General features: G+C 56.3%; 10 protein-coding genes across 10 annotated transcripts; 4 read left to right on the forward strand and 6 right to left on the reverse strand.

The window, feature by feature from the left end:
• The first annotated feature begins 221 nt into the window (after positions 1–221).
• On the forward strand, positions 222–2,401 carry GGTG_11229 (seryl-tRNA synthetase). Its single transcript, XM_009229112.1, has one exon. The coding sequence runs from the start codon at positions 533–535 to the stop codon at positions 2,096–2,098; it is 1,566 nt and encodes a 521-aa protein (XP_009227376.1). The 5' UTR covers positions 222–532; the 3' UTR covers positions 2,099–2,401.
• Positions 2,402–3,399: 998 nt separating this feature from the next.
• GGTG_11230 (hypothetical protein) lies at positions 3,400–4,573 on the reverse strand (the record flags this gene model as incomplete). The annotated part of the gene is made up of 3 exons (XM_009229113.1): positions 3,400–3,463; positions 3,552–3,821; positions 4,422–4,573. 3 exons carry the CDS (start codon positions 4,571–4,573, stop codon positions 3,400–3,402), a joined length of 486 nt encoding a protein of 161 aa, XP_009227377.1.
• Positions 4,574–4,838: 265 nt separating this feature from the next.
• GGTG_11231 (hypothetical protein) lies at positions 4,839–5,785 on the reverse strand (the record flags this gene model as incomplete). The annotated part of the gene is made up of 3 exons (XM_009229114.1): positions 4,839–5,044; positions 5,249–5,391; positions 5,631–5,785. 3 exons carry the CDS (start codon positions 5,783–5,785, stop codon positions 4,839–4,841), a joined length of 504 nt encoding a protein of 167 aa, XP_009227378.1.
• Positions 5,786–5,999: 214 nt separating this feature from the next.
• Positions 6,000–8,175, reverse strand: GGTG_11232 (hypothetical protein). Its single transcript, XM_009229115.1, has 3 exons — positions 7,657–8,175; positions 6,685–7,134; positions 6,000–6,581 (listed from the first exon to the last, which is right to left on the reverse strand). Exons 1-3 carry the CDS (start codon positions 7,806–7,808, stop codon positions 6,560–6,562), a joined length of 624 nt encoding a protein of 207 aa, XP_009227379.1. The 5' UTR covers positions 7,809–8,175; the 3' UTR covers positions 6,000–6,559.
• A 962-nt stretch (positions 8,176–9,137) lies between these two features.
• GGTG_11233 (hypothetical protein) lies at positions 9,138–11,090 on the forward strand. Its single transcript, XM_009229116.1, has 2 exons — positions 9,138–9,805; positions 9,901–11,090. Exons 1-2 carry the CDS (start codon positions 9,734–9,736, stop codon positions 10,666–10,668), a joined length of 840 nt encoding a protein of 279 aa, XP_009227380.1. The 5' UTR covers positions 9,138–9,733; the 3' UTR covers positions 10,669–11,090.
• Positions 11,091–12,053: 963 nt separating this feature from the next.
• Positions 12,054–12,863, forward strand: GGTG_11234 (hypothetical protein). Its single transcript, XM_009229117.1, has 2 exons — positions 12,054–12,266; positions 12,353–12,863. The coding sequence occupies exons 1-2, from the start codon at positions 12,075–12,077 to the stop codon at positions 12,722–12,724; spliced, it is 564 nt and encodes a 187-aa protein (XP_009227381.1). The 5' UTR covers positions 12,054–12,074; the 3' UTR covers positions 12,725–12,863.
• Positions 12,864–13,899: 1,036 nt separating this feature from the next.
• On the reverse strand, positions 13,900–14,550 carry GGTG_11235 (hypothetical protein; the record flags this gene model as incomplete). The annotated part of the gene is made up of 2 exons (XM_009229118.1): positions 13,900–14,299; positions 14,408–14,550. The coding sequence occupies 2 exons, from the start codon at positions 14,548–14,550 to the stop codon at positions 13,900–13,902; spliced, it is 543 nt and encodes a 180-aa protein (XP_009227382.1).
• A 637-nt stretch (positions 14,551–15,187) lies between these two features.
• Positions 15,188–17,267, reverse strand: GGTG_11236 (ubiquitin fusion degradation protein 1). The gene is made up of 2 exons (XM_009229119.1): positions 16,691–17,267; positions 15,188–16,619 (listed from the first exon to the last, which is right to left on the reverse strand). Exons 1-2 carry the CDS (start codon positions 16,970–16,972, stop codon positions 15,780–15,782), a joined length of 1,122 nt encoding a protein of 373 aa, XP_009227383.1. The 5' UTR covers positions 16,973–17,267; the 3' UTR covers positions 15,188–15,779.
• Positions 17,268–17,384: 117 nt separating this feature from the next.
• On the forward strand, positions 17,385–19,216 carry GGTG_11237 (hypothetical protein). The gene has a single exon (XM_009229120.1). The coding sequence runs from the start codon at positions 17,493–17,495 to the stop codon at positions 18,939–18,941; it is 1,449 nt and encodes a 482-aa protein (XP_009227384.1). The 5' UTR covers positions 17,385–17,492; the 3' UTR covers positions 18,942–19,216.
• GGTG_11238 (RuvB-like helicase 2) lies at positions 18,459–21,158 on the reverse strand. The gene is made up of 2 exons (XM_009229121.1): positions 20,903–21,158; positions 18,459–20,831 (listed from the first exon to the last, which is right to left on the reverse strand). The coding sequence occupies exons 1-2, from the start codon at positions 20,909–20,911 to the stop codon at positions 19,422–19,424; spliced, it is 1,419 nt and encodes a 472-aa protein (XP_009227385.1). The 5' UTR covers positions 20,912–21,158; the 3' UTR covers positions 18,459–19,421.
• Between the last annotated feature and the right edge of the window lie 197 nt (positions 21,159–21,355).

Here is a 21,355-nt window from a genome sequence, read left to right on the forward strand (position 1 = left end):
CTAAATTTTTGGCGGGGAGCTCTGTCCTGCCGCACCCACCGCCTGCCAGAATTGGCTTATCGCGGAATCCGATACTGCAGTGGAGTGGGGCCCAGGTATAGGTGCCCGGATTGATGGCAGACTGCTGTCGTCGCATCTAATCAGAACCGCCAACCGCTCGCAGTTAGACTCTCACTAGCTGTATAGTTTCTGTGGTGTCCCTCTTTTCAGTATGACATATTAAATCTTCCATTCGCCTAGCTTCCTTACCTTACCCCCTTCCGTTCTCGCTCAACTTTCTGCTTTGTATATCGTTTTTTTTCTCGTGTCTGTGAGGCACTAGGGGTTCTCATCATCAATACGTGGGGTTCCAATTAGCCTCCACCAGTGCCACCCTCCAAAATCATACTCTTGCCGCAAATCAGGAGATGCACCCCACGACGCAGCTCGTGAAAGTTTCAGTCGACATCCGCCACGCATGTTTGGCGCAGAATCCTGTGCCTCTTAGCCCATAGCTGCCTTCGAACTCTTCTCTCGCACACCGCGCAGCGGGATGAGGCGACTTCCCAGGACGCTGCCTCGCCTGCCCTGTCGCGGCAGGGCACCGGCACCCAGCCCCCTTGTTCGGCGGCCGTTCCATACCAGCCCGGTAGTCAGACAGCAGTCGGAAACAGGCGCAGATGCCGACACTGGAGCGCCCTTCCGTCCCACCTCGGCACCCAAGAGGGTGATCGATATCAAGCACATCCGCCAGAATCCAACGCTTTATGAGCAAAACTGCATTGAGCGTAACTACAAAGACTACAGTGACATTCCCGCACGTATAAACTTGCTCCATGAGCAATGGCAGGCCAAGCAGCGTGAGGGCCGTTCCCTGCGTGAGCGCTCCAACCAACTGCGTGGTGAGCTGGCCACCCCGCCATCGTCGTGGTCCAAGGCTGAGGCCGAGGTCTTCACTGCCGAGCGTCGCGAGAGTATCATCAAAGAGGCCCGCGAACTCAAGGAGGAGCTTTCGGTTATCGAGGATGCGGAGGCGAGCCTCACCGAGGAGATGAGCCGCCTCGCTGAGGTCCTGCCCAACCTGACTAGTGCCAGCACCCCGCGCGGCGAAGAGCCGCTAGTGCTCAGCTACATCAACGACGACCCCGAGCAGGAGAGCGGCAGGCCCTCTGAAACGGACCGCGTGTGGCGCTCGCACGTCCATATCGGCTCGGAGCTTGGGCTCCTGGATTTCGCCGGCGCCGCCTCCTCCTCTGGCTGGGGCTGGTACTACCTGCTGAACGAGGGCGCCGAGCTCGAGCAGGCCCTGGTGCAGTACACGCTCGCCGTCGCCACGCGCCATGGCTGGGGCCAGGTCAGCCCACCGTCCATTGTCTACTCGCACATCGCCAACGCCTGCGGCTTCCAGCCGCGTGACCAGAACGGCGAGATGCAGATATACGAACTGGCCCGCTCTGCCGCCGACACCGCCCGCGGGAAGCCTAGCCTCTCTCTCACCGGCACCGCCGAGATCCCCCTGGCCGCCATGAAGGCCGACTCCCAGCTCGAGGAGTCGGAGCTCCCGCTGCGCCGCGTCGCCGCGTCGCGCTGCTACCGCGCCGAGGCGGGCGCCAGGGGCGCCGACACCAAGGGCCTCTACCGCGTGCACGAGTTCACCAAGGTCGAGATGTTCGCGTGGTCCGCCCCGAGCGAGGCCGCGGCCGAGGACGTCTTCGAGGAGATGCTCGACATCCAGACCGAGATCCTCGGCTCGCTCGGCCTCCGCTGCCGCGTGCTCGAGATGCCCACGGCGGACCTGGGCGCGTCGGCGGCGCGCAAGGTCGACATCGAGGCCTTCTTCCCCTCGCGCCGGCAGAAGAACGACGGGTGGGGCGAGGTCACGTCGGCCAGCGTCTGCACCGACTACCAGACCCGCCGCCTGGCCACCCGCGTCCGCTTCGACGGCAAGATGACCTTCCCCTGGACCCTCAACGGCACCGCCCTCGCCGTGCCCCGCGTCCTTGCTGCCATCCTAGAGAATGGTTGGGATGAGGACTCCATGACGGCCCACATCCCCGAGGTGCTCCGGCCCTGGATGAATGGCAAAGACAAGATTGTTGGCAGTCGCAGGAGGAAGTGAGGAGCATGTAGCTTTCCGGGAAGTCTTTTGCTGTGGTCTTTGGTTCAAACTGCGTACACATGACTGGGTTCTGCCGCTTGAGCATGGACAGGACCTTGCGGTGGTCGACAGGAAAATGGCTCGATTTGGGACCCATGACGGTCCATGTACTTATACTCAAATCACCCAAAAGAATCTGTTTAATATCAACACGATACCCTCTAGATGTCGATCTCCAGTTCTCATTTTTCGGGCCATCATTAGTTATAGATATATTAAGGAAGTATTAAAGGCGACAACGCGAAGCCCGATTCCCCAAGAGAGGGACATTCACTCCTGCGTGAGAATAACTACTTGAGCAGGTTAGGCACATACAGACAGAGGATCCAAAACCTTTGATCCCTTCCTTGGTTAGCAGTGGTTAGACTGATACAAGCTAGGTATTGATGACTCTTAAGGCGCTCCGAAATATGAGCCACCATCTTGGCTCCCGGTGAAGAATCAGACAGTCATGGCTCTTTGAGGTTCCAGGGAGCTGCATCAGCATATAAAATATTTGGAAATCACAGAGTTAGCAAAAGCAGGCGCTGAAAAGCTGCTTGTCGGAGGTCACGAGTGGCATGGGGCTCTCAGAGAAAGTTGCGTGGGTTGGTTGCTTCACCAAGCCTTTTTCCTGTCCGAGACTCTCTGTAGTCACGTTCTACCAAAAGAAAACGGGTTTCACGAATAGGGAAGAATGTGGAAAGAACGGAGTGACTTTTGTCCATGTGCAAATAAGAAAATCCCTCGAGAGGGAGATCCTTCCCAACATGGTCATCCGAGCCGAGGCGAGGATGACTGGGATAGGCAGTGATGGGCCAAATGCAAAATAACGAAACCCATGAAAACCGTTTCGCCCGTCCAACGAGAAGATGAAAAGACGAGAATGACGAGAACCGTTCCGTCTGTTAAATGAGAAAAAAACGAAATGACGAAAATCATGAAAAACCACATCGTCCGTTCAATGAGAAAACGACCGAGCAGAAACATGAAAACCCAATCTGCGACTTTCAACGACTGGTCAAAAGAGCTCCTCAGAAGTCTTTCTCACTCCCTCAGTAGAAACACCCAAGACCCACTGACGTCTTCGTATTGGGAATACAAGCGACAAGATAGGAAAAGAAGTGGCGTCTCATCGAGAGAAGCTTGGGGCATACCATCGGTTGCTCAAAGGGGATTTCAGCATCGTGCCAGTACCGCCTCAGGACGTTCTCGATCCGAAAATTTCGCACCGGGCTGTCAGGAAGTGAGCAGAGGCGAAGGATCGAGAGGCTGGGGCTGATTTAGACGTAGTCGGTCGCCTCGTAGTTGGCGACGCCGTAATCAGCCGTGCCGAAGTCATCGACCCTACAAAAAAAGATGCGGAAACATGTGTTAGCAAGCCCGCCATGTCTCCAATGGGAATGATTGGGAGAAGAAGATGGTGGAGACGCACTCTTCCTTGAGGCCCACCAGAGGGTCGGTGTTGTCCTCAACTTCGGCCTCGCGCTTGGCCTTGGGCTCACGCTTGGGCTTCTTGGACGGAGTGAAGTAGTCATCGCCGAGGTCATCGTCGTCCTCAATGACGGGCGCGGCCTTTGCCTTGCGCTTGGAGCTAGTGGCGCCTCCGCCGCGGCCGCCGCGCTTGGCGGGGGTCTTGGGGCCATCGCCGCCGGAGGAGGCGCCGCCACCGTTGTCCTTGCGCCTGAGCTTCTGGAGATGTTGACTGTATATGCTATTAGCTAAAAACGTACAAGGAATCTTCAATGATGCGAGACTGGCTGCTATGTGGCTTGGGTGGGTGCGGGTAAACAAGCCGGCTTGCTTGTTGCAGGAGAGACGTGGGCGAGGTTAGGAGGAATGATGGTTGATAGTACGTTGCAGCCTTGATGGTATACTGATATCCCATGGCCTGGATGCGGGAGATTATGTTGAGCCACTCAGTTGGGTTAGGATTGTAGCAATCGTAGATCGCCCAGAAGAGGTCGCGATCGGCCTTTTCATCCCATTTCTGGATCTGACGGCCGGACATCTTGTGATGGAATGAAGAATACAAAATGGCTTTGTGTCTTTGTGTATAAAGAGAGAATGTGGCTGACTTGGCCTAGGTGTAGTTCTTATTGTCGGCGAGGTTGCTGTGAGGAGATGGAGTGTCGGTGTGTTGGTGTTGAGAGTAGGTAGGAGATAAGAGAGATGAGGCGGGTTTTCTTTCCCCAAAAGGAAAGAGCGTGTGAATCGGTGGAAGCCTAGGGTTTTGCACTAGCGGCTCCTAAAGAGTAGACCATGGAACAAGATAGAAAGAGAATGGGATATGGGAATTGCATACATGGCCGCGCCCGGCGTGTAGTTGTAACCCTGGGCCTGTACGGCCTCTATGATTAGAGTCCACTGCTCCGAGGTGGGAGGAGCATGCTTGATGACCGCCAGAAGCAGAGCCAAATGGGTCTCCTCGTCCCAGATGGTACGTCCTGAGGCCATCGTAGCAAGTTGAATGGGTCGCACGTTTTGATGATGAGGAAGGAGGATGATAGAGATTGGGTATTCGCGTGGGCGTATGTTGATGGATGATGGGATGAGTAGAGCAAGAAGAATCCCAGAATTCGGGAAGAATGGATGGGTGTGGGGGTTGGTTGGGCTAAGCTTGAAAACGTGAGCTGGCAAGGTGGTGAGCGAGGGTGAGAGGAAGGTGAGTTCGAGATGAGGCTGGTGTTGTGTGGGCGAAGGGGAAGGTCGGGTTGCATCATTACTTTAGGGCTCGCTTGGTGAACCGGTATCCGTACGTGTGCATCTCCTCCACGAGCGCGTTCACATTATCCGATGTGAGTACGCCCCGAGCCACGAGAGCCCGGAGCATGTCCTCGTGGATTCCGGGCGCAGCCCAGTCCTGCTGGAAGGTTCCGGACTTAGGCATCTTGGCCTCGAGAGGGGAGAAGAGAGATGTGGGAAGGGCTGGCAGATGATGCGTGTGCGAGACGCGAGGCGTAAAGATAGAAATGAAGGGCTGAAAAAAAAAGCTCGGATCTTGAGAATTTTTTGCTTCGTGGGAGGGGGTGTGTGTGTGGGTGTGTGTGGTGTGAAGTTATGTGAACGGGAGAGTAAACATAGCAGCAAGCAGCAGTGCGTACCGAATGGCGTCCCACGTCATATCATGACCTCTCTTCCTCAGGAAGTCGACAATCAGGACCTGCTGATCCTTGGTGGGCGGGTTGAGGTAGAAGAAGGCCTCCATGAGGTCAGCCTTGATGTCCTCGAATCGCGGCATGATTGATGTATCGCGCGAGGTCGTCGTTGACCAGCTTCAGGGGGCTTAGTGTGGATTAGGGGTCGCGAGTTATTTGAGAGATTGGAGAGCAAGGCTGGTAGATAGTTGATGCTGGGGTGTACAAGACAAGAAGCGGAAAGTGGGTTGGGGTGGGAGTGGTTTGGGTGCGGCTCGAGGGGGAGAGACAGAAGGAGATGGAAAAATTCTTTTCGAACTGAGGGAGCCTTGGAAGGCAAGAGCCGCGGAAAACTCGGCAGTCTTAGCGGCACTTACCGGATTCCGTTCCAGGTGACGTCCGGATAGCCGCCTGATTTTATCAGGGACACGACCTTGTCCTTGTGCTTCTGGCTCAGACTCTCGGTGCTCAGGACACCCATGATGGCAGTGCAGAGACACGCCATTGCCTTCTCGTCCCATTTGGTAGGCATTTTCAAGAGTTCGTTGACTTGTCGTGGCGGTGATATGAGTGAGGCGGGAACTAGGATGGGCTTGCTGTGATAAAAATGGTGGTAGAATTTGGCTGCGATAGCAGTGGTTGTCTTTTCTTTGCTGGAAAGTGTCTATGGTAGAACATTGAGTTCTACTAGTTCCAGGAGGGACTCGGAGGGCAAGGGGTGGGTCTAGGAGACAGGCACTGTTTGGGCGGGCCTAAAAGTGGTATCTTGGTCCACAGCGTGGGCTAGCTACTAATACGGGAAACTTCTATCGCTGTTCGATCCTTATCTCTTGCGTTCCCTATCAAAGCCTTCGTCCCCTATATTTCGCCCAATGTTTGTAAAAGGCGCAGATGGAAGCCAACTGCTGCCGCTTGGCAGAATTCCTAGAAACCTGTCGTTGCAAACTGCATTAGAGATGGATTTCCTTTTCTAGAGACCTGTGCCCGTCACGGCACCCTTAGCCGTCGCATGCTTATAGACTCTGTGTTGTCGATCCAACCCTTGCTCGTGAGGCTCGCTTCCAACGTGCGGTCGTGGGAACATCATTTAAATTAGGCACGTGCCCGAGGCTGAAGCCAAGAAATGGTCAAGGCAGGTACAACAATAAACAAACAAGCCAGGTAATGGCGCAACACCTTGCGGTACACAAGCCCGCGAACCTTTACTCCTTGCATCCCTCAGCGACATAAACAAGGACTGGGACGTATAAAAGAGAGCACCACCCCTTGACGGTGTGGGTGGATATAAGTAGTGACACTATAACCATCAAGCATCCCCATAGCCGAATCTAGATGGTGCGTCAGTTCGTTGGAGAAACACGCCGGTCTGGGGCAGAGTAGAGAGCAACGGGAGTGCAAGAAAGCGGCGCTAGCGGCAAGGGGACGGCTCACTCCTGTGCATAGTGATCAACTGTAGACTGGTTGTTTGCGGCAGCCAATGCACTCAGAACGACAGCTTCGTCTTCTAGTGAAGGGTCGTTGCCGTCATCCAGGCGAGGTCTCTTGATATCGTGCTCGTCGGTTGGGTCGTCTGTGGGGTCGAAATCGAGCACATCATGACCGTGCAAGGGCGTCATCATTGGGGCCGGAGGCGGGGCCGGGGGAGGTGGACCCGCCGCCACAGGAGTCAGAGGGATTTCCGGTTCCGGTTGGACGACCGCCATCGTCTGGTCGGGGTCCTCAGACTGCTGACCCGCATTCTTCCGAGGTCTCCCTCGGCCCGGGCCTGGACGCCGGGTGATGGGGTTTAGGGTCGGATCGGCCCTGCGAGGGCTGTTGTCACCTAGCCCGTTGGTACCATCTGCCTTGTTCTGAGCCCGCCGCAGTCCCTGGAAATGTTGGCTATGTGGCGCGGGATGCTGTGGCGTCAGCAGTGTTGGGAGACAAGGGCTGGGTCAAGCATGGTGTGGATTTAATGAGGCAGCTGATTTTTTTGTGCATGTGTGTTCTCTCTCCTTCTTTTTCTTTTTCTTCTTTTCCGTCTTTCTTTGTCACGGCATTTTGCGGATGGAGTCGGGGGCCAGCTCTAACAGAAAATCAATACCAGACAACCAAACACCACCATCCAACTTTATCTGAACACTAATTGCAAGCCGCACTCACGGTCCGCAAATCCAGCCATGAAATGTTGCATCAGGTTGCGGTACAGGCGCGGGGATAGATACATCAACAAATAACAGGAGTCGGTGACCAACAATGTGGTGCTTGGCAGCTGGCAGGAACAGAGGCTATTGTGCAGTGCAGAGCTGTGCAGAGCTGTGCGTGCGTGCGTGGACAGGCTGCGGGTGGGTAGGTGGGTAAAAGGCCTGGGGCTAGCTCTGTAGCAGGGAAGGGCGGGATACCAGACGCGGTAACAGCACTTACCGACATCCCTCGTTGGTGAAGCCGTAGCCCAGGGTGCGCATGTGGTTGCCAATTGTGGTCCATTCGGAGCCGCTGATGACGCCGATGTTCTTGACCGAGAGGATGGTGAAGAACAAGTCCTTGTCGGCCCTATCGTTCCAGTTCTTGTTCATCTTGTCGTGCGCTCCGACCGAGGGCGGCGATGGGGGCGGCCGATTGAGTCGTCCACCACGTGCTGGGAATTGGTAAGGGATTTGGTAGAGGATCGATGGAGCAGCTGGAGCTGAGGACGGCGCCTGATGCCGTGCCGCGAGAGAGAGAGGGGTTCAACGGGCGGGCCTGCGACGGGGCCCGTGCACAGCGCACCCATCACGTGCTAGTACTGCTCCTTGTGTGCGTGCTGACTGAGCGGGCGGCCGTCGAGGAGGCACATTCCTCCCCTCGCCTCCTGTCTATCGCTCATACTGTCGGTGGTGATTCTCTGTGGGTGGCATGGCAATTTCCCCTGTTGCGACACCGATGTGGCCCAAAATACAAGGCAGCAACACAGTCAGAGACAAGAAATCCATTCATCAAAAGGCTCGACCTGGCCAAGGTCATCAGGCAGCTTTTCAGGCACCCACTCTGCCCATTAGCACCCCTGCACCAGATCATGTGCTTTGGTGCCAATATCGCGTTGCGCCAGCGTTTTCGGCGCAGCTTGACGGCGCACAGTGTCGCGTCCAGACCCGCCAACCCCTCTTTTTTTTATTATCGTTGCTTTTCATTCCCCAGCCAAAGCGTGCCAGACCGCCCAGCCTCCTCATTTCGGACAGGGCCCCTTGCGCACGATGCATCAACGATGACTCGAATGAGTCACTGGTTTCAAGTGACGGCTCTGCGCAATCATCCCTCGCAAGCCTTGCCAGGGGGCCGTCTTTGATTGGAGGGGAAGCTGCTGGGCGGGACTGTATGCGCCGTTTGCTCGTCTGCTCCTGCGCCTGCATTCGATATCTTTCTCGCTCTGATCTTCACGGCCCCGTCTCGGCCTCGGCCTGCTTGCTCATTTGTTTGTCTACACCCGATGTCTGTCACGCCCTGCGCATCCCTTAGGCCTGTGGAGTGCGTGTGTGAGTGTGGAGTGTGGGATGCGAGTCCTCCTTCGCTGTTGGACTACATGTTGATGGCCAGCCGGCCGGACTTGGAGGGGGGTTACCAGCTAGACACGGAAAGGGAAAGGGGTGTGCGTGAGTGGCGACAGGGGTTCCATGTCGCGGACCACCTACCACTTTACGCGGGTGGCGCGTCGCCCACTCCCTCACCCCACCTCGTGTCCGTCACATCGGTCCTTTCGTCGGCCTGCCTTTGCCTTTGAGGGGTGCGACTGCGGTTTGCTGCCAGGAACAAGCGTCGCACGCCGTCGCCACCCACACCTTGGGCTGGCTGCCTAGACAACCAAACTTGGCCCCTCGTCGAGTATACAATGACGGTCCAAAGACGGCTCGAGCGGGCTGTTCTTCCTCGTCCGTCCTGCCTGTGAATCGGGATCCTGCCAGGTCTTTTGGCGCACGAGGCAAAGAGCCCTGTTTAGAGTGCGCCGGCGGCGCATGCAGGTTGGGCTCCTACTGTTTGGCCACTGCTCCACCTGGGGCCAGCTCTGCCCTCGTCGCAGAGATACATACTACCCCATCTGGCGGTTCCGGACCCGCGCTCCCGTCCCGACATTGCCTGTCTTTTAGTGCAAGAACCTGCCCTTGGCCTAGTCACAGCAGTTCTCCAGCACTGTGTGTTCCAGGGGAAAGCAAAAACGAAAGCACATATCTTTCAGGTGTTCCCCCATCCTTTCAGCCGTAGCACCCATCATACCATCTGACAGAGCGTCTGCCTGCTCTGTGGCTTTCTTGCTCTTTATAATCTCCCCTCCCGCCGCCGTTTTTCTTCCCCGTTGCCTCAGGCTGGATCAACCTTCCTCGTCCTCTTTTCTCAACTTCCTGTTCCTGTCCCATACTGCCTATCTATGCGACATCCACATCTGCCATTTCGCTCGTAAACGACCCGCACAGGCTGCTTCCCTGCGAGGCGTCCACGCCGTTTGCCAAAGGCCGGAGTAATATCAGTCATGACCGGCAACACCGACAACGCCATGGCGAGGTTCCTATTCGCAATCCTGCGACAGAAGTGTCTCAAGGATGTAAGTGATTGGAACGGCTCTCTTACCAACCGCTACAGCCACTGTTCGAGAATTTATGAGTATCGTCCTTCTGACATTGCACCCAACTACTTTAGATCGACTGGAACAAGGTCGCTTCAGATCCTGTGCTTCTTCAGCCAATCACAAACGGCCACGCTGCGAGGATGCGATACAGTCGCTTCCGCTCCTCGATGCTTGGTATCGAGCCACAGCGTAGGAACCGTACGGCCGGCAGCGGCTCACGTGTCACCAAGAGCAAGAAGGACAAGGACGCAAAGCTGGACAAGGCGCCCAAGACAAAGAGAGACGAGAACCTCGAGGGTGCCCCCGAGACTCAAGAGGAGGGAGCTGCGGATTCTGTTCCGAGCCGCTCTGCTCCCGTCAAGGTCAAGCACGAGATTAAGCCGCTCGTGCTGGAAAGCCAAGTCAGCGCTTGTTCACCACCATCCACTACCATTGGTACATTTCCCGACAGCCGCGTCCAGTTCCAGAACCGACTCATGACCCCTTGCAGCGACACCGACGTCATCATGGCCCCTCAAAACTATGCCGGCAGCCCGATCAGCGATGTCTTGCAAACGGAACCATTCGACTTCCCTGCGCCGGCACACTGTGGCAACAGCAACGACCACGGAGCATGGCACCACCACAGCCCGACATACACCACCTTTGGGATGGCCTACGAATTGGACAACTATCCCATCAACTTCTCTGAGCATCCTAGTCCGCAAGACCAACATCGCACTTACCATCACCATCACGAACACTCCCAGGGGCTGTGCGACCCTTCAGCTGTCATGAGTCCTGATCACCACGCCAGTGTGAAGCAGGAGGCCTGGGACAGCCAATTCCATATTGTCTGAGGTGGACGAAGCGGAAGGCGGGCACTGTGTCATTGATTCCTCTGGCGACATCTAATTTGATCCGCTCTGTTGTGCAAGGGGTCTACCCGGGTCGCTCTCCTGCCCCGCCGTTGCTATTTTCTACTGGTTTCCTGTTTTCCCATATCGGTGTCCGGGTTTCTTGGTGGGTTGGTTTCAGATGTTGGTAACGTCATGGTCCTTTTGCGTCTTACGAATTCCCATATTTTCCTGGCTTGTGTTGGTCTAGATCAAAACCCCATCCCCTTGATAGATCTGTACGATTATGCGGGCGCTATCTTGGCACCTAGTCGAATGATGAGATATGCCGCGTTGGTTTTGGAGTTATTGATTAATGTGGTAACACCTGCCATCTTGACACATGGTGTGAAGGCCGGGATGCAGTGGTGAAAACCACGACTGCTTTTGTGGTTTGGCCCCGACAGCATCTCGGCTCTTCAGGACTGTAAACGCCAAAGATCTCTGTGCTTATTCAGGACCTACCTCTTGGCTCCCTCATAAGCTCGCTTTGGTTTTCTTTGTGACCCCTATTCTCTTGGGAACTCTTCCCGTTTCTCTCTGGTCCTAGAAGAGCAAAGTCGCCGTGAAGCTACGCTGCGCCGTCCAACTATGAGACCCATCAGGGTAGCATCTGAGCCTCTGTCTCTATTTCTTTCTCCTCCTTCGTTTACCGGGCTGCTTTTCATTGGAATATGGAGGAATATCCACTTTTTCGATGTCAGAGTTCGTATGTCTGCACAAAAGAAACTGACAGGACCCGCGTGCCCAGAGTTGTAGCCTGCTGGCAGGGAACGACTACATCGCGCACGCGGCTACATGAACTGCTCGCCAACATTCTTTTTGTCGACCCTCAATCTGGCAATATCTGTATCCCAACGGACCAGCGAACAGGTCCGGAAACATAGAAGTGCGTCCCGCTGTTTTTCCTCGAGTGTTACGTGCGTAAGTGGTAGGCGGTGGGTTCTAGACAGGGAAGGGCTCCCAACGCTCCTTCCTTACTTTTCGCACCGGATTCCAACAAGTTTCCTCTTTTGGTACCCACTCAGCCCTTTCCCATGTTCGACATTCCTCTCAACCCACTATCCCGCCGTAGTTAAAGACCTTCAGTTCTCTGCAAAATTCGAGCAGACTGCCCACCTAACCTTCTACATCCCAAAACCTCACCACGATTCCCTGCCAAATCTTCTCGTTTTTTGACATATACGTCAGCTCATCTACCACATTCGCGTACAGTCGCTTCCCTATCAAGCGTTAAGCTGAGCTCCACACAGAACCTATCCCGCCGAGCTCCAGCAACCGCGCCTCGCTTTGGTAACCATCTCGTCCATATTCACGCCACCAGTGAAAATCACGAGACCGACATTTGAGCTCAAGCTCCAACCGCAACCATGGTCGCCCAGACGCCCAGCAAGGGAGGAGCGCGCACTGCGCGCACACCGCCAGGTCCTAGAAGGATAGATCCGACTCCCCAAGAGGCCTACTTCTTCTTGTACATCCTCAAGCACTGCAGGAACAAGCCCGATGTCGACTGGGACGCCGTCGCTGAAGAGGCCAACTTCAAGAACGGCGCGACTGCCAATGTGAGTGCCCGCTGTGCTGTGATATATCTCTTCCCACATCAACCCTCTGCCACCCGCTGACCGAGCCACCCACAAAAAAAACAAAGGCCCGCTTCCGGCAAATTAAACAGAAGCTGGGTTTCCATACGCCTTCAACCCCCAAGAAGGCCAAGAACTCGGGCGAGGCAAGCGGCTTGAAGACGCCTCGCTCCGGCGTCACCAAGAAGGCGGCCACTCCGCGCAAGCCCAAGGGCAAGAAGATTGTCGACCGTGCCGACGACGCTGAGCGTGGCGATGATGACGAGGACCCGAAGCGGGAGACCGCCCGTCTGGTAAAGGTGCAACGCCCGGACGAGATGGAGAACACCGCAAGCCGCATCAAGGACGAGGAAGACGACGAGGACCAGCAGCCACCGTTCTCTTCGTCCATGTTCGCCGACGTGAAGTGCCCCGACCTAGCCTCGCAGTATCCGGTCTAGATAGTCTCGCGGCCACTGTCTCCCATTTGATTTGCGACTATCTCCCATTCTCTTGGCGGACAAGGTACACCGGTGGTATACCTCTGGGCCGTCTGGCACTTCTTCTTTCCTTTTTTTCCTTCGCCAACACAGGCCCGCCGTCTCTTCAAGCGAGACCCTATTCCTTGTTCCCTATCGACTTTCCCCAAGGAAATCTTCACGTACCCCAAGGTCACCACGCCCTTTTTCTACCAGCACGCCCTTTTCTCGTTGGATTTTACTTAGCAGGGAGCTAGGACGAGGCTTTGCCTGTCAGCTCCGTAGTCGAGATGGGCGGACAACTAGCGCCTAGGAGGCAACGGACATGCCTCTAAACACCAAGCAGTCCACAAAGATGGAATATCCGGGCGTTATTATCAGTCTAGAGACACTTTTCCCAGGTCTATCCCGCATCAGCCTTCCTGTTTTGCTGATGGCATCTGACACTGAAACACTGCGATGCCAAGCACTCTTGGTCCCTTCGTTTTATGGTAACATGTGACCATGGTCTGGCATGCTACCCTCCAGACCGCCGGAACTGGCAGAAAAGTGCGCCATCTATCAGAGACAAGTGAGTGAATGTATCGCGAAGTAGCACCCAGCCTACCATCTGGCATGCTTGCAGAGACCGGAAGACTTGGAGCCATAGCCTGCAGTGTATGCAGGAATGCAGGCACGAGCACGTTGCACATGATAGGCGTCCACGAAAATTGAAACAAGAGCGATACACAGTAACAATGCTATTATGAGTATGTCCGTAGTGACCCCCCCCCCCCCCCCCCCCAATCCAGACAGATGAGCACAGAGCAAAACTGTATTTGTCAAAACTACTTATGGCTTCTGAGCGCGAAAGCCAATCCGAGAGCTGGGGTACAGGATAAGAAGGCGCGGAATTGTCCATGATACAGGAGGACAATTGATATGTGGCAACAGTGCCCAAGTGAGAAGATCAGAGTGGCAGCGCGCGACAAATAGTAATAGCTGACTCGTTATCCATGAAACAGGTCAGTACATGCGTGTATCTCTACGGGCCTTCTTTTCTTTCAAAGACAATTCTGGCGCTCACAGGAAGCTGGGAGATTGCATATCGCTCCAAGTCGGACGGCTGAGCCGCTGACAGGATGTGAGGCAGCGATGACCTTGGCGCGGCGGGTAGTCTAAACGACCACATCGCTGTCGTCGTTGAAGCTATCCTCCTCGGTCGAACCGTCCTTGTACGACTCCGACTTGGTCGCCGAGCGGCAGGGGTTAGAGCGCCGGAACAGTGCGGTCGGGGTCCGCTCCGGAGAGGGCTTGTCCTGCTGGCCGTGGCCGGAGCCGTGCGCGACGTCGACAGGCTCAGACTTGATACCAGCCTTTGGGGTCTTGGCCCGCTTGCTTTCGGGCGTCTTTGGGCCCGTGACCGTCTTTCTCTTGGGGGTGGACGGGGCGGCGGCGGCGTCGTCGTCGTCGACACGCTTCCGCTTGCCGCCGCCGCCGCTGGGGCTAGCCTTGGCTGCGCCCTCCGGCCCCTCCAGGGCCCTGTACTCTTTGAGGATCTTCTTGAACCAGCGCGACCTGACAGACTCTGTGGGTTAGTGTGACCAGCGTGCTTGCAAGGGCTAACGACAGCCGGAGTCTCGATGAGAGTAAAACTGCACGGCATCCGCAGGGAGGGCGACTTACTTGATGGCTTCGATGGTGAAGCCAAAGCCCCGGGCTTCCATGATGGCAACTGTTTTGTTCCAGTCGGGCTTGAGCGGCCCGACCGAAGCCGAATGCCACATGGCCAGTATCATCTCTTTCTCCGCATCGCCACTCCACGACATGTTTGGAGCCATGTCGACGCTGACAAGGATTAGTTGTTGACAATGATCAGATTGGGTGCTAATAGAGGAAGATGAGTGAAGAGTGTAGAGAGGTGATGCTGCGGGGCCAGACGGTTTCAGATGAATACAGCACGAGATACTCATGGGATGAGATGGCGGGGTGAGTTGGCCTTGTTGTGGGTTCTAGGAAGCTGCGGTGGTGGAATATGGCAGCGTCCAGAGTGTGAGAGATGTTTGCACTCTCACCCTAGCCTCAGAACCCCATCACAATAACTCTGGCCTATGCACAAGCCCGAGAGGTCCACCGTTCCTTCCTGTTTCGGACTTGATGCGAGAAGGAAGTATGGCTGCTGCTCTTCAGGTCGAGAGCCAATGTGAACGTGCTCTGAGCGTCGCCCTTTCTACTTCGCTGGGTTTTAGTCAATACTTGGCAGCTCAGATCAAGATCAACTTAGCGGAGGACGGCTGAAGACGGATTTCTCACATGACAATACGCTTTTGAAGTGGATGCCACTCTTTGAGGTTCAAGATGAAACAGTGATTCTCCCCACACAGGAGCACAAAGCTCTTTCGTCATTATATGTTGGGCAGCAGCCTTTATCGTGCGTTCGACATCGTTTTTTTTATAGCAAATATCTTCTCTTTTTTGGGATATCTTTAAGCATTACTTTATGAGCTGTGAGGCCGGACGTCAACGGAACCTTGAGGAACTTCAGGCAGAACCCCAAGAGCTTTTGAAGCTTGCTATAGGTAATTTCACTAACTTAAGAATAGAAAATCTGGTTGTGGACTAAATAAACGGGCAGAAGGAAATGGAAGTGTTGAGCGTGACAATACATGCGAGCGGAGCATTGCTCGAAGATCTACTCATGGCGCGATTAGTTGTATACGCGGGCATTGCCATCATGATTGTTGATTGTGTAGTTTCCGAATGACATACGCGGGCAAAATCTCGCGCAAAACCTATAGATGTGACTCGGAACAGTACATTTAGTAACTACTGGTACCAAGCATAAAGCATTAAAATCAAAGCAAGCAAGACCTCGGGACATATCGAGGGCCACTGCGACAATACATGAGGCCTGTAGCCCAAGCGCCTGTGCAAGTCCGATGTCCATGCACGACAGAACCCTGAGCTTGTCCACTTTGCTGATCTAAGCAATTCACCACGACGTGGACAAAAATATAGCGTACTCTGGTGGCGGTGGATAAAATACCTTGATACCGATTTACCGTTTGCTGTCTAATGTCTGGCCCTCGCCTGGCTTCTTCTCTGGTGTCGGCGACGGATCATCGTCCTCACCCTTGCGCTTTGCAACTCCCCTGAGGGTCTGCCCCTGACCGGCAAAGTGGGGCCGCTGCGCATTCACCTTGTCCTGCTCCTTGTCGGCATCGGTTTTTACCGGCTTGACTTCGTAGCCGAAGAACAACTTGTTTGGTGGCAAACGCAGCGGCATTGGGCCGTTGGCCCACCTACGGGGCTGTGCCGCTGCGTCCGGGGGGTTGGCTGACGTTCCCGCGACCGGCGTGGATGGCTTGGGGGTCGGAGCCTTACTGCTACCCTTCTTGCCGCCGATTCGTTGGCCCTCGCCCAGAAAGTTTGTGGCGGCCAAGGCGGCGCTGTTGGGGGCGATGGCATCGTAGTTGATAGCCTGCGCCATTCCGCCTTGGCCGTGCAGCAGACCGCCAGCCGGGAGGCCGCCACCGCGAGTACTCCTCGGAGTACTTGTGCCGCTGCCCTTCTGCCGCTCCGGCTCTACGTAGCCCACAGGAGGCGCAAAGTCCACCGACACGTCCGTCTCGATCATGCTGACACCCATCTTGGCTGACTCGGGCTTGACGTCGAGAACAGCCATCTCGTAGACATCGTCGTTGTACTCGAAGCTGAAGACGTCACCCTTGGTCAGAGTGGCGAAGTTGCGGAAAGCCTTCTCCAGCACCGCGCGCGGGTCGCTGATATCCAGAAACTTTGTGGACTGCGGTTGCAGCTTCACGAGGCGTGCAAGGTCCAGCGATGTGGATTTGATCTGGATCATGTCGCCGACGTCGAGAAGGAGCGTTTGCATCATCTGCATGATGAGACGTCATCTTGTCAACAAACCGACTCGAGCCAGCGGAGCTCCCCGTGAGAGCGACTCACCCACTGGGGCAGATATGCCCTGCCTTCCTCGGCAACAAACTCCAGGACTCCCGAGTGCGTGTGCCGGTCGTTCTCGCCATTTATCAGCTCCATAAGCAGCGGCCACTGGACGTGCAGCTTCGAGACCTTGTCGAGGGCGGATGCCGGGAGGAAGATCTTGGATCCGTGGTTGAGTTCCGGCCGCTCGGATCCGGGCGCCATGATCATGGGGTAGCACCGGTAGTATTCGTCGAAGCGCTGGGCGATGGGCCGGCGGCCCCCGCGCGCCATCTGGCCGTACATGGTGGTTCTCGCCGGCGAGTCTCAGCCGCCAAGGCGCGTGTTCTCGACCAGGAGGGGCGGGTTCTGGGTGGCGGTCTGCGAGGCTGTCTGGAAATGGCGGTTCTGGGGGGCTTTGGGCTTTGAGGATACGGTTACGAGCGAGGACGGATCCTGCTTTTGCTTTGTGCTAGCAGTTGTCTCCGTTGTTCAATATTTTGGTCGAACTTTGGGTTTCGCCGCTGTTCGGGGCAGGCAGCTGAGAATGACGAAACCGCGTCCAGATGACGCCTAACTGGGCTGGGTTGGACGTGGCTGCGGCACCTGTTCGTACCCCGCATCCGGCCCACAGAAGCCGCAGGCAAGATATCCACTCAAGCACTGACGTCGCGGAGCTTTGTGGGTTTCGCAAAGCTCCAGCTAGAGCCATTCACAATTGAAACCGCGACCCGTCACTCTTTCATACCGACTGCCATTCGATACCAGTCCAGGCCCCTCTGGACAATTCTAATTCGCACAAGAACACCCATCAGCTACACGGCTAATGTCTTCAAGATTCTCAGCGGCGCGCCCCAAGCGCGCTGGCGAAGCTTTCGCCCGGTCGCATCACGGCGAAAGGGCGGGATCGGACGGGGAGGAGGGCTCGGCCAAAAAAGTCAAGTTTGATGTGCGAAACCCGTCAGCGCTTGTTGCGGACGAGCGCGAGGAAGACGACATACTCGACGCCGACGTTATAGGAAAGAGAGGCGGCACCGCCACCAAGCGAGGCGCCGTCAACATCGACGGCTACGACAGCGACTCGGACAACGAAACCTTCCATGCCCGCGCCCAGGCCAAGTCAGGCCGGGACGGGGACAAGCCCGTCAACATATTAGACCAGCTAGACAACTATGACTCGAAGCTGAAGGGCACCGCGCCCGCGCCCGATGACGATGATGACGATGACATGTTCGGCGGTGGAAATTCCGACGACAAGCCCGCGGCCCAGAACAAGACTAACGAAAGTGGGCGCAAGAACAAGGAGGTCCGCTTTCTGGATGCGCGCGACATAGAAGGTGAGGAGCACACCAGCAAGAGCGGCGGGCAGGTGCGGCTGGACGATGAGGAGAGCAGCGACGAGGAGGACGAGGAGCTCGCGATCCAGGAGGAGGATGTGGACGACGAGGTCGGCGCCGGCGGCCTCAAGCGGCACGCCCCCAAGATCGACGCCTTCAACATGAGGTCCGAGCAGGAGGACGGAGCGTTCGACGAGGCCGGCAACTTCGTGCGCAAGGCGACCGACACGGACGCCGTGCACGACCGGTGGCTCGAGGGCATCAAGAAGAAGGACATGAAAAAGGCCGCCGAGGCGCACGAGAAGCGCGAGGCGGAGCTGCGCCGCCAGCGCAAGGAGGACGACAGGGTCATCACGTCAGACATGATTAGTTCGCTCATCCTCAACCTGGAAACGGGGGAGACGCCACTGGAGGCGCTTGCCAGGTTAGGCAAAAGCCAGGCCAAGTTCAAATCCAAGGCGAAGAAGGTGCCGCGGTGGAAGCAGAAGAAGCAGAGCGCCGCCGAAGACACAATGGACGTCGACAAGGACGCGACGCCAGAAGACGCCGCGTACCAGCGAGTCAAGGCGGCCATAAACCAGGTCACCGAGGCCGCAGACCGTCTGCTTGGAAGGGAGTTCCCGGAAATTTACGACACCGAGAGAGAGATACTTGTCAGGGAGTATAGGAAAGAGACGGGCGAGGAGTGGATCGAGCCCGCGCGGCCGGATAGTCTAGAGGAGACATCGGCGGCAGGGGCGACCACCGAGGGACCAGAGCCAGGAGGGGAGCAGTGGGAATATCGCTGGACCGATGGCAGGGACGGCGCCGCCAAACAGGGCCCCTTCGACACCGCCATGATGAAGGCCTGGCATGCTGCTGGGTACTTTGGCGAGGGTGTTGAGTTCCGGAAGGCCGGGGATGACGGACCGTGGACACAAACAGCTCCCTTCGCCTAAGGAACAGGTAATGGTAGCTCGGTCGGCGTATTGCTTTGTCCATGCGACCAGACGTGAGCCAAAACATGTGTCAAGCCTTGTAGTAGGTAGGATCCTGACGACTCTCTGGATAGCTTGCGTCCCCTTCAATGTGCAGCTCCACAGTCTCTGGGTCAACAATGGTCGCGTCCTTTGCGGTAATCTTTTCGGCGGCTAGCCGTTCCAGTAACGTAAATCCCAGAGACATTGGTTAGACGCCATAGGCTAACCTTTTGACTGTCCGTAACGCCCGGCCGATCATACAAAAATGGTGTACTTCTTCTACCAGGTCTGAAAGAAGGGACCAAGATGGGAGGCGAAGGAAATGCGGCAATGAAAAAGAAAACTGGTCCCCTGGATTGGAGATTATTGAAAATAAAATATGAAAACACATACACCCACCAAGCTATCATTAACCTGCTTTGTTTCAAAAACAAAAGGTAGAGATGAGAGAAGACAAGATCACGTGGTGTCCATCTTCTCACCATTGCTGTTTGGAACGGAGAAGTCAACGGCGCCGTCATCGCCAATCAGTCTCTTCTCGGATTCGCCAACAAACTTGACGCTCCTGGCCGGGTCGTAGAAGAGCCTGAAGCTCCTCTGCACGTCCTGGACGTCGACCTGCTTGGATTTCCGCTTGGCGCAGACAAGCTGCGACGTGGCGATGAGATTGCTCGCGTAGCGCAGCCCGGCCTCCTGGCCGATCTTGGTAAGCAGCACGAGTGCGTCGGCCGTCAGGTCCACCTCTTCCTCTTGGGCCCTGATACACAGGATCTTGTTGATCTCATCTGGGGTGTAGGTCTGCGTCGCGATGATCTGGATGCGGTCCAGGAAGTCCAGGGGCAGCCCGTGGGGGCTGCGGTAGTCGGTGCCGCGGATGCGCGAGTGCCCCCTGTTGCTGGCCATGATGACGATGGGCGCCAGCTCGGCCTCGAGAGCACGATTGATGTACGAGAAGCACTCGATGTCGAGCATGTGGACCTCGTCGATAAAGAGCACACCGGGCACAATCTCGGCCTTGCCCTCCTCCTTCCACTCGCCAACCTTTGTGTTGATCTGGTCCCGGATCTCGCTGCGAATCTCGCCCGTGTCTCCCGAGAAGAGGGCCAGGAATCCTTGGGTCCTCGAGTTGATGACGTCAATCTCGTGCAGGGTGACTGTGTGGACCACCTCCTTGCGCTTTTGCAGCTCGCCATCGGGGCATTGCAGAAACTTGGTGTCGACCCCCATTGCGTCGTAGTCGCGCGAACGAGCGTACGAGCGGCCGAGCTTGGCGATCTTGCCAGATGACTTGTCAATCGAGATGATATCTCCTGCCATGACACGCTCTTTGGTCATGGCGTCGATCATCTTACTTCCCATATCGTAGATGGCCTCCATGTCGGTCGTCTTGATGGTGAGCTTTCCTTGCTTCGCGCCGCCTGTGACGCTCCTGTCGATCTGGATCTCGACAACCTCACCCTCCATTATCTCGCTCTCCTCCTTAATCCGCACGCCTATGGACTTGCGGAAGGCCTGCGTCAGAGCTTCGGTCTTGGACATCTCGAGCGAGAAAATCTCCGACGAGGCCAAGCTGGTGAAAGGGACATCGGATCCCAGCGACTGCGCCATGCCCATGGCGATGGCGGTCTTTCCGGTGCTTGGCGGGCCGGCGATCAGGACCGCACGCCCTGCGATCTTGCCCTGCTTGATCATTTCCAGGATCACAGCGGCGGCCTTTCGCGCCTTCTCCTGGCCTACCAGGCCCTGGGAGGATGCTCGCGGTTCGAGGGTGTCCGCATCGACGCCGAGCCCGCGGATGTGTGAGTGTGCGGCGATGAGGTTGAGCCCTCGCAGCTCTTTGGTCTCCGAGACCGTCAATACGGGTTGCTGCTAGCGCGCCAATCGACGCTGCGGTGTCAGTGAAATATGCAGCCTTTGCAATCACAGGGCCAAAAACATACAGTCGCCATGGCGTCCTATATCGTGGGGGAGCTCGAGGGCCAGAGCGTGCCCGATAGAGGGCTGCGAATCAGGTGTCGGATCGAGATGACAGAGACAGTCGATTCGCAGGGTTGAGCGCTTGCAAGCGAACAGCGAGATTAGATCTATAAGGGTGGTGAGGGCTGTGCCAAGGTTACAATCAGATGCTTTAGTAGACCCGCGGTTGGATGTCGCGCCTCGGACCCAACCAAGCATCCAACGACGCATGGGCAGAACGACAGCTCAAAAATTTGGCAAATTATGGCGGTCTGGCGCAGCCACCCAGCCTGCCGTTGCACCGGCTGCACGATAGTGGTGCCGCCGGCCCCCCAGTGGGGGCAAAGCTTGCGGCGCCCCTGCCCCTGCCTGTTCTTAGCTCTGGAGCTGGGGAGGAAGGTGCTGACACCAGGCATAAGTGAGGCACCTGCAAATGT

Source organism: Gaeumannomyces tritici (genome assembly GCF_000145635.1).
Source record: "Gaeumannomyces tritici R3-111a-1 unplaced genomic scaffold supercont2.6, whole genome shotgun sequence".
NCBI classification, from domain to species: Eukaryota; Fungi; Ascomycota; class Sordariomycetes; order Magnaporthales; family Magnaporthaceae; genus Gaeumannomyces; species Gaeumannomyces tritici.